The 11,702-nt window shown below is 43.1% G+C and overlaps 1 protein-coding gene across 2 annotated transcripts in view; it reads right to left on the bottom strand.

Annotated features, from left to right (window-relative positions):
- PAPSS1 (3'-phosphoadenosine 5'-phosphosulfate synthase 1) overlaps positions 1-11,274 on the bottom strand; it is a 74,917-nt gene extending 63,643 nt beyond the window's left edge. The window contains exons 1-2 of one of the 2 annotated variants that reach the window (XM_024206560.3): positions 11,098-11,274; positions 1,506-1,620 (exon numbers count right to left, since the gene is read on the bottom strand). In XM_024206560.3, the coding sequence (XP_024062328.1) occupies positions 1,506-1,620; positions 11,098-11,157 (175 nt within the window). In that variant the 5' untranslated portion in view covers positions 11,158-11,274. Of the gene's footprint in view, positions 1-1,505; positions 1,621-10,891; positions 11,039-11,097 lie in introns of those variants that run through there. The other variant, XM_024206561.2, reaches the window with a different exon arrangement.
- Positions 11,275-11,702: the final 428 nt, after the last annotated feature.

Here is an 11,702-nt window from a genome sequence, read left to right on the forward strand (position 1 = left end):
CTGTTCTGAAGAACAATTACAGTTGTTTTTGCAAAGCCTTATCACTCTTTGAGAACAGACTTTCTGTCTTAGGATGTGTTACAATTAGCAGTTTGGCCTTGCATGTTTCTCAGAGAGAGGGAGAGACACAGAAATGAGAAAGCAAGAGGCCTATTCTGTTACCAATATCTTGGAGTTTAAGCTGTGGGGAATTCAATCTTACCCCTGGTCTCTCTTGGCCTCAGACTTGTTATACACATACATTTTATGGTCCTAATACAGAAATTCCCTGATATGGTCCAACATTCCCACAAGAGCGCTGTAATATACTGGTAGCCTTTTAAAACTCCCATAATGCACCGCTTCTGGGAGTTGTGCTGAGAAGTGAGGGATAGGATTAGGTACCTAGACAAATCTGAAGCAGTTTAAAACACTGTTAAGCGTGGACATAAGCAAATACGTAGGGGTATAAACATTGATCCATTTGGGTTTAAACCACTGCAGTACAATGGGTTAATTTACACATAGTTCAACTCTGCTGTAGAAAATGCCCCAGCAGCACAGGTAATATGCTGCTTTAATAATGAGTCTGATTTAAAAAAAAAAAAAAAATACTGATTCAGTTAAGAGAGAGAGAAATCCAAAGCCAGAGTAAAGGAAAAATCTTGAAAAAAAGATTAAAAAGGACATTACAAAAGTGAAAAAGAATGACTCAACGTTGCCATTTAAAATGATATTGTGAAGAAAGTGCTTGATCCTGACATGATGCTGTCTTGTTTACACAAATGTAAGCTGATATTCGGCCTACTCAAAATCATGTTAAAAGCAGAAAGACCATTTTACAGTCTGTCCTACAGTAATTTCCTGCAAGCCTGACCAGGATCCCACTACACAGATTTATAGAGAAACATTTGCTCTCCTACACAAACTTTTTGTATTTTATGAGACCTGTAATACTTCCCTTCCAAGAACCTCTCTTAAAAAATAAAAAAAGAGGACTGAATATCTCCTTTTACAGGCAACACTCAGCTCTCTCTAGGACACAAGCAAACCTTTCCCTACTCTATGACTGTGGCTAGGTCTACACTACAGCGGGGGGTCGACCTAAGATACGCAACTTCAGCTACGTGAATAGCGTAGCTGAAGTTGCGTATTTTAGGTCGACTTACCTGGCTGTGAGGACGGCGGCAAGTCGACCGCTGCCGCACCGCCGTCGACTCCGCTGCCGCCTCTTGCCGCGGTGGATTTCCGCAGTCGACGGCAGAGCGATCAGGGATCGATTTTATCGCGTCTTCACTAGACGCAATAAGTCGATCCCCAATAGACCGATTGCTACCCGCCGATCCGGCGGGTAGTGAAGACGTGCCCTGTGAAGTCAATAAACTAGCAGTAGCCCCTTTGTTTTAATCTAAGCCTCAGACCCACATGTAGCAAGAAAAAGCTGAAAAGAAGAAAAAGAGAAGATAGAATGGACAAACAAAAATGAAGAAAAGCTTCATAAATCCATGCACAGGGTTTGACTGTACCTGTTAACCAGACTGTGCAGCCGCGAAAGCCACCTCTCGTCCCCACCACTTGGCCTCTCTTGCTCCTGCTGACATGATGGGCTTGATAAGTGACGTTGGTAGCTCTCTGCATTCCCTGTAGATAGGATAGTTGATTAGGTTAAGTTATTCACGCATACAAAGGGAGACTGACAGTCAAACTAATAAAAGCAAAGATAACATTCAATCGATCCTCAGCTGCATAAAGGCAAAGGGCACAAAGGAAGTTAAACAGACCTGTATGGACTACATACATTGAACTCCCCACTTTCCACCATACGGATGGCTGGGCTAGTCAATTATTGCATGCAAATTTGACTGGCTAAAAATATGAGGTCAGATGCTAAAACACCCTTATTTAGGTAATTAGAAAGCCAGTTAGATTTTTTCAGCAGAACTGTACATTCTTTAGATTAAGAAGAAACTATTCTCACAGGATTGTAACAAGGTTCCCATTATAAGGCTTAATCTTGGCTCCTTTCTAAAAACTCCAAAAAGGGTCCTTTCCCCTGCAAACTGAGCACATGTGGTCTGATTTCCAGTTTTGCACTCAAACATCTAGACCACCCTGCCTTTAGGTAAACCTTCTTTCAACCTCTAGCATGCCTTCCACTATCATTCCAACCTAAATGTAGCACTTTGCCTATGGTCTTATAGCTATATGGTCTTCTGCCATAAGACATTCAACCCCAAAGTGCTGGTGGTGTCTTGGAGACTTTGAAGGGCAGGGCTGAAATTCTTTGCCTTCTCCACAAGCAAGGCAATGTCAGTGGCATAGTCTTGATTAGTGGACGCTTCTTGGCCAGCCTTGATTCCAACACATGGAGCGTCAAGTCCTAATATCCAGTCAGCTGCTCAACAGAAAAGTGCTAGGGTTAGACTGCATCCCTGCTGCACACCTGAGATCGTGTTGAAACGCAGCAAAAGCAATGAATCAAAGTGCACTCCTCACACTAGTACTGGTGTGAAGATTGCGTGCCAGGCTTAGCAAAACATGTAGAATGCCAACTCCTTTCAGTCTGAGCCCAAGTGCTGACCTGTCAACCAAACTGAACACTGCTTTGATACCAATAAATGCCATGTGAAGCAGGAGGTTATATTCTCAGCACAGCTCAGCCAGGAGCCGGAGGATAGGGACAGCTTCCAGTGTCAATCACCCATCAGTGAAACCTGATTGCTGTGAATGACAATGTCTGTCATGGAGCAGCTGCATCCTACTAAACAGAATGAGGCCAAAGACCTTTCCAGGCACTGATAACAATGAGATCAGCCTACAGTTGCCAGACTCGGTGCGAGATTCTTAGCCCTTGTACAGGGACACTATGATGCCAACTTTCCATTCTGGTGGTAATTTGTCTGATGCCCGCACTTTTAAGAACAGTCGATGCAAGCCGATGCTCATTGATTCCAAGGCACTTTTGAGTAGCTCAGATGGAATACCATCAGGTTCAGCAGCACTTCCATTCTGCAACTTTGGGAAGGCCTTTCATACTTCCTCAAGTGACAGAGGATCAGTGTTTTCCCCTAGGTCTGCAGCCACGCGGTTTACCAGATCACATAGCTCTGGACAGTTGTCAGCAACTGTGTGGGTCAACACACTTTCCTAATATGTTTTCCATCTGTCCAGGACATCGTTTGTTGACGAGAAAGGATTACGGGGAGAAGGGTTAATAGCTTTGGCCATGGCCCTTTATAAAGAATTGTTTTGTAATATAAATAACCTACTTATATAGCACTGTAAGCATGTGTGACACAATCTAGTCAGAAAAGAAGACATTCCTGCCATGGTGACCTTACAATCTAAAGCCCTAAACCAGCAGAGTGATCAGCATGGGCGGTCCCTTAAATTCAGTGGGATTTCACAGTGGGCGTAGAGGACTGCTCATGTGAATCACTGCAAGATTGAGGCCTAAATTAGGTAATTAGACAACAGATCATAAGAGATATGACAATAAAGGGGAAAAACAAAAACACAAAGCACCTTAGAAAAGGATTCTCAAAAAATGCTGAATTTGCTTAATTAAACACACTGACATTACTAAATTCACTTTCTGGATTCAGCAATTTGTTAGTTTTAAAGTGAGGTTTATGGGGGACAGGTAGTTTGGAGTCCAAAGTGAGATGCTTAATTAGGAGAAGTTCAGAGATATGATACAGAATACTAAAAATGTGCACTGCAGAAACAATAATGGGAAAATACCAACCATCCACATTTAGTATGTTCATCACCACTTCGCTCTTACGCCATGTCTACACTTACCGGTAGATTGGCACTGCTGCGATCGATGCAGCGGGTGTCAATTTAGCAGGTCTGGTGAAAACAAGCTAAGTCAATGGCACAGCGCTCTCCCGTTGACTTCTAACCTCCACCTCGCCGAGAAGCATAAGGTAAGTCGGCGGGAGTGTGTCTCCCATCGACACAGCGTGGTGTAGACACCATTGTAAGTCAACCTAAGCTGTGTCAACTTCAGTTACGTTACTCACATAACTGGAGTAGCATAACTTAGGTTGACTTACCGCGGTAGTATAGATAAGGCCTTACTTTTGCTTCAGATATCTTCAATGGCATGGGAAACCTTATTCCCCCTGCCACATATATCTCGCACAGTCTCAGCTTGGGGGGGGGCAATGAGTGGGAAGCAACACACAAGCACCTTCTTTAACAATAACCTGAAGTATTAAAAAATTTAGTATTTTCCCTCAGTTGTATGTACAGAAAGACCCCGTTTAATCTATTAAAAGAAGCATTCATTCATTATCACTATTTCCAGTGGCACACACAATGCCATCCTCAGTCTCGCTTTCCCCTATCCCCCAACACACTCAAAGATACCTTTCAAAACAAGAACCCAGGGCACACTATTCCAGTGCTTCTGCTGCTGGCTCTCCCAAGCTGCAGCAGCAGAAGTCATATCAGTTTTCCCTGGTGTTCTAGAGAAAGCTGTAGGCAGCAATGAAAGTGACAAAGATCAGGTCATTATCATTCTGCTGCTGCTTGAACTGTGAGCTGCAGCAGAAAGAGGCGGTGGAGTCATGCGCTAGGGAGGAAGACTCAAAATCAGAGTCTGGCCAAGGATAAATTAGCAGAGACACTCCACAAGCAGAAAGCTGAGGGAGTGGAGAAGAGACACACACACCCAGCACAGCAGCCAGCAGGCTCTGTGGGTGTACTTTCCGTGTCAAAAACCTACTGGGTGGCAGCTATGAGTCAGGAAACCATAAAAAGGTTCCAAAGGTTATGAATCCCAGAATACATCCCTTTCCTAACAACACAACTCATTTTTCATTTTGCAGTTCACCTTTAAAACCAAAGGGCTCAATACTATTCCTTCTCAAGTAAATGACAAAACCCGCATAACTCCAAATGAAAGCTGAATCTGGACTAAATCTCTTGAGAGCAGCTTTTAATACAGAGTTGCACTAAGATTTAATGACTTTATTAATTTGTTCTCAATTGAACATAATTGGGAAATTAAGCCGGTTTTGATGCAATACAAATTTTCCTAGTCTAGACAGCCTACCACCAAGTTGTGCAGCCGGTGCTACAGAAAACAGGATTATTGATAGTGAATGATTCACAGTAGCCCTAGCACCATTGCCCTAAATAATGGAAAATTACCTCCCTTTCTGTACCACATCTTAACCTTGGCATGTTTATTTTGCAGTCTATACTTGGGCATGTTGCATTATGTTTGACAAACTATGATTCTCTAGCATTTTTGGCTGGAAAAGGGAAGGGTTGGGAGAGCTGACATAGACCTCTGTGTTCAGCTTGATTTTTGGTGACGAATTTTCAACATCTGAACACTTGGGAGATTTAAATACCTCCAGAACAAAAAGATTTTTCAATAATTCTGTGGGCATGTTTTCCAGCTGACCTCAGGGCTCCAGAAATTTACCGATCATCTGAGTCAGAGGTATAAACCAACCAGCTAGGTAACAGCACAAAAAAAGAGAGGGGAGTAAGATGTGAGGCAATGACTACCAGCCTGATCCACAGCAACAGCTCTAGGGCTTAGGATCAGCTGCTTGGGAAAGTTGAGCAAAATTGTCATGATTCCTGCCAGTTTTAATGCTGCCCATAGGGTTGCACTGAAATGCAAAAGTGTCCAGTCAATCTTACTGTGCTAGCAAAACTAAGAGCAGCCGCAGGAACACTAGGGCTGTTGTTCTTTCTAATTAAAGATAACAATAGTGCACCAATGCACCTTTGTTTTTTTTAAATGAAAGTTTGAATTTCACACTAACTAATGGTTCAGACTTCTTCAGTTTCAATGTAAGATTCCCACTTGAAAAGTAAGCAAGCGGGTTTCCCAATTCTTGCTCTATCTGCCTGCGGAAGTTAACAAGGAGGCTTTTATAAAGCTACAACCAATGTATTAATTCAGTAGCCAGACAACTTTGGAATAGATTCAAGAAACAAACTAGTTCGGGTACATATAATAAATTGGAGATACTCCAGAAAGCTGATTGGCTAGACTCACTTCCTGATTTCAAAGAAGAAAAAAATATGTATTTGGAACAGCTGGCACTGCAGTAGAAGAGAACAAGAGTATCCATTCAGTCCTGCCCACCCAGTCGCGTTTAACAGAAATAAGCCATTCACTTGTGAAAGAGTAAATGTTCCAATAGACCCACACTATAAATACTGATTTTCCAAAAAATGTTTATATACCATTGATACAAAAATATCTATACAACAACCTGGGAATATTACATTCCTTCATTACAAGGACAATAAAACAAGGACATCCCAGTCTGAATACTTCAAAATAATTTTCTTTTGTAAGGAAAAAATCTCAGAGAAGCATGTAACATACACTTACTATCTTAGGTAAACATACTCATAACACTTACACATTATTTATTTAACGTGGGATTTTCTAAAGCACGTAAGTCACTGAAGTTCAATAAGACTTGTGTTCTTAAGTCACTTGGGTGCTTTTGGAAATCCTACTTTTGGAATCTTAAAGTTACGCAAATCAATATTACTGTTGCACCAATCCGCAATATGCAATATTTTTAATTTTGCATATCACACTTAAATGTTATGAAAAATTAACAATGATCACTCAAAATGTGCAGTTTTCCAAAATATTAAGTTGATTTTAAATGTAAAATTTCAAATTATAATCTGAAGGGTTGCAAAAAGACCAAAAAGTGCTAAAATAATAAGTACACAAAGTCTAAAGACAGTCAGTTTTTTTGGCTCTACTTGAAGACAGTGTTTCCTGGCAATAAGTTTATGTACGTCTAATTTCAGTCTGAAGAAGTGAATAGTTAATTTATTCAGGGATTTATATTTTACAATATAAATGCTGAGAAAGCCTTTATGTATATCAAAATGAATGGTGCCAATATAATAAGGTTTATCTACAGATGTGAATCAACACTGAAGGGATATAATTAGATTTATATAATTGAGCCATTCTTGTTGGCCAAATTCAGCAGCACCTTTATACTATAAGATTTTTAACAGCCTAAAGGCCATAAATGCAACACTGCCACTGTTACTGGGCTTATGTACTGCTGTTCCTCCGTGAGACCCCAAGAAGTATACCCCAACACAGGTGTCAGGCCTTGCTCTCTCCTGAGGTTGAATTCTACACATTGGCTACTCTTGGACCAGGCCCTGGGCTACAGCTTGCTGGGTACCAACCATGACTACTTCTGCAGGTCCAACTGGGATTTGGAATCTACAAGAGTTTCCCTTCGGAAGCCCATGACAGCAGCTGATTAAAGTGAATGAACAACAACTTCAACACAGGTTTCAAAGTAGCAGCCGTGTTAGTCTGTATCAGCAAAACCAATGAGGAGTACTTGTGGCATCTTAGAGACTAACAAATTTATTTGGGCATAAGCTTTCGTGGGCTAAAACCCACTTCATCAGATGCATGGAGTGGGAAAAGAAACAGTAGGGAGGTATATCTACACAGTACATGAAAAGATGGGAGTTGCCTTACCAAGTGGGGGGGTCAGTGCTAACGAGACAATTCAATTAAAGTTGAAGTGGGCTATTCTCAACAGTAGAATACCGAGGGAGGAAAAATCACTTTTGTAGTGGTAATGAGGCCAATGTAAACAGGGTGGCCCATTTCAAACAATTGACAAGAAGGTGTGAGTAACAGTATGGGGAAATTAGTACGGGGAAATTAGTTTTTGTCGTGACCCATCCACTCCCAGTCTTTATTCAGTCCTAATTTGATGGTGTCCAGTTTGGCAAATTAATTCCAGTTCTGCAGTTTCTCACTGGAGTCTGTTGAAACTAGCCCACCTCCACTTTAATTGAATTGTCTCATTAGCACTGACCCCCCAGTTGGTAAAGTAACTCCCATCTTTTCATGTACTGTGTAGATATACCTGCCTACTGTTTTCTTCCACTCCATGCATCTGATGAAGTGGGTTTTGGCCCACGAAAGCTTATGCCCAAATAAATTTGTTAGTCTCCAAGGTTCCACAAGTACTCCTCGTTGTTTTAACTTCAACACAAAGTATTGTTTATTCTTTTGCCCAACAGTACACAGCAAGCAGAGCCAAAATATAAAACAACAGAGTCGGTCACTTGTATTTCCTTATCTAAGCTCAACCACTCTATCCCTATAATTCAGGCAGGTCTGGCTTATTTCCCCCCTCTGAATTGGGAGAAACAGCCTGCACCACGTTCAACATGATCCTTCAGTCTGAGTGAGTTTTCCCAAACCATCAACTTTTTCCACTGATACACCCAGGTAGCTTCTTTCAGCTCATCCAAAAAAATCCCATACAGGTTGAATCTTGCCCCATTGATGGCTCAGCCATTGTTATCCTAGGCCAGGTCTACACTGCAATTACAGGCCACATCTACACTGTGCCAGCTGACTTGGGCTCATGGAGCTTGGAATAAGGGGCTGTTTAACTGCGGTGTAAACCTTCAGGCTTGGACTGGAGCCTATGCTCTGGGAAGCTTCCCACCTCTGTGGCACACTGCACAATTGGTCATCATATCAATATAGGAGATTGATGAACATAGTAGGACCTTAAAGAAACAAGTATGTTTTTAAGTATCATGCTGACTTCCACAGTAGCTTGGCTTAGGGGAACATCCAGCACATATTGGTGAAGTTAATAGCATTTGCTACTTTACCTTTGCAGGTTAGTCACATCACCACAGTTAATTATTACACAGTACTAGAGAAAACTCAACAATGTACTTGGACTATTGATATCAGCTGTTTTAATGAATAAAAACATTGCTAAAATTAAGTGACACGGCTGAGGCAAATTTGCCCCTGACAATTTAGATTTGGTAAGCAAGTGACTTTATACAACCCTAAAACCAACAGACATGGGGGAGGACGGTGTTAAAATTCCAGATGAGACCAAAACAAAAACATCCCCTGCAGTGTTTATAACTCGGGCAATGAACTGACTCAGGAAAAAGTGAAACTGTCTATAAAACAAAGATAAGAGTGACTAGCCTTACATATCTTTTCAGTTAAATAAAACACCAGCAGGAACAGTAACCAGCAGGTTGGGTTTTTTTTAAATGTTTTAAAAACATATGGAGTTGCTAGTAACTTGTTTTGTTTTGTTTTTTTTAAATATTTGATTTTAACCAGTATTCCCTTAATGCCACTGCCCAGAATGTCATAAAATACTAGGTTTTAGAGTGATAGCCGTGTTAGTCCGTATCAGCAAAAACAATGAGGAGTCCTTATGGCACCTTAGAGACTAACAAATTTATGATGAAGCCCACAAAAGCTTATGCCCAAATAAATCTGTTAGTCTCTAAGGTGCCACAAGGACTCCTCATAAAATACTACACCTCTACCCCGATATAAGGCTGTCCTCGGGAGCCAAAAAAATCTTACCGGGTTGTAGGTGAAACCGCGTTATATTGAACTTGCTTTGATCCGCCGGAGCGCGCAGCCGCCCCCCCCCCCCCCCCCGGAGTGCTGCTTTACTGCGTTATATCCGAATTCGTGTTATATCGGGTCACGTTATATAGAGGTGTAGGTGAAGACAAAGAACAAAATTCATTCTTACATAAACCCATTGCAGTCAATTACAACAATGATTTTGGATCAGAGGGTTCTCCTACACTGGAAACCAGAATAACTGAACACAAACAGTTTAAGAGCAAAAGATTAAAAATATGTCATGTGTTCCTCATTCTTGACACAGAATTAAGAACTTCCAACAATTTGATGCAATAAGTTAGTATGGAAACAACTTACAGGCACATGTTCTGACCAACAGTATTATCTCTAAATAATACCAAAGGAAAGAGTTGAACACCAAACAATTTAGGAACAGAGATCCCACCTGTTTTGTCTAACATTCATGTGGTCCTACATCAAGACATACTAGTTTTCAATTTTGAAGTTTCCTTACCAAAGGAATTTGTAGGAAACTACAGAGCAATACTTTGACACTAGCTGCTTGATTATTTCTACAATATTAATGGTATAGTAAGAAATATTACTTATTATGGCAAGGAATAGAGGCCAATCTCTCCAAATAACATCTGCTTAAATATAGAATTATTTTCAAACTCCCAATCATTTTCATTCACTGTACCAAAAATAACATAAGTGTTCTCGGGGAAGGCTTCTTCTTTCTCCCTGGTTTGCTAGTCTTTGGCCTGCACTGTAAATTGATCTGCCCATATGCCCACACTTCTATGAATAAGAACCATGGTTTTCATTGTTTGGCTTAAATCTTATTTTGACAGTTTTCCATTTAGCCACCACATTACAAAGAACCTCAGTCTTAAGCTGCCCCAGATTTATGAATGGTTACATTGAACATTGAGTCAAGTATCAGAGGGGTACCCGTGTTAGTCTGGATCTGTAAAAAGCAACAGAGAGTCCTGTGGCACCTTTAAGACTAACAGCTGTATTGGAGCATAAACTTTCGTGGGTGGATGCCCACTTCGTCGGATGCATGCATGGATGTACATTGAATCCTTCATCTTTCCCTCTTCCAACATATCTGAAGCAGAGGAACCAAGGTTCAAAAGACAGGAGTGAAAGCCTGAAATCTGCATTTTTTCCTGTGCAAACCCCACTTCCTACCTCTTCCCCCGGAGTACAACTTTCAAAACATAAAGAACGACCCCTGAAGGCAGAGCCCCAGGGAATGAAGAGATGTGCTGGTACCCAGTCTCACTCGCCTGGGGGAGGTAGACTTTCACGGGTATATTCATTTTAAGCCAACATTTACATTCTCTGGGTAGGGAGATTCTGACGTTTCAATGAGACATTTACAATCCGATTGCACCGCCACACCCTATCCCATCCAAGTACCAAGGATTCAAGTCACCGTCGCTCGAAACACACACACCCCCAGTGCAAACGGCACGCACATCCTCCCTCGCCACCCCTCACCTTTTGCAAAGTGCAGACCCAGCCCGTGCAATGGGGACCGCGAGCCGGGGACACAGGCTGCTGCTGCCTCTCTCGAGCTCAGCAACCAGGTCTACAGATGAGCAATGCCACATCAGCACCGGCAGACAGAGAGCCACCAGTTTCCCAATTTCTCTTCCTCCTCCCCCCGCCCCTGCAGTACCGGTGCAGCTCCCCAAGCCGCTCACCCAGCTTTGCACCGCGTTGCTCAACTTGACTTTCTTGCTCTGACTCCCAGGCCGTTCCATCGCCAGGAGAAGGGCGCGCGCGAGGGGGGGGGGGCTTCCAAACGGAGTGTGGGGGGTGAGTGGCGGAGAAGAGACTCTTCGAATGCTACCGGCTCGCGCTGAGCTCTCAGTTGCTCGTGCGCGAGCGCCAGCTGGGAGAGGAAGGGGCGGGCACGCGCCGAATCGCCGATACGGCAGAAGGGACCTATAGGAGGAGCAGCGACGCGCGCACTAGCCTTCTGCTACGCACAGGGTAGAGAGCGCGCGCGCCGCTCGATTGTGACGCGCGAGAAGCCGGCTGTACCACGCACACACACGAAAGGGAAGGGCAGGGATGGGTTTGGGCGCTTCCGGTGTTGCCGCTCTAGCCCCGCGGCCCTTCGCTCTTTTGTCCCCTAGAGCCGGGCAGGGGGGAGACGGTGGGAGGCGCCAGGCCCGGGGGCAGAGGGAGGGAGTGCGATGGGTGATTGATGTGCTGCTGGTAGCCCAGGCCCAGCCTCACGCAGATCCCCGGGGCAGCTGGCTGGGTCCCTCCAGCCTCCCCCCAAAGCAGCCTGGCTTGGGGG

The sequence above is a fragment of the Terrapene carolina genome, unplaced genomic scaffold, assembly GCF_002925995.2.
Source record: "Terrapene carolina triunguis isolate 2854851 unplaced genomic scaffold, T_m_triunguis-2.0 Scaffold706, whole genome shotgun sequence".
Lineage (NCBI taxonomy): Eukaryota > Metazoa > Chordata > Testudines > Emydidae > Terrapene > Terrapene triunguis.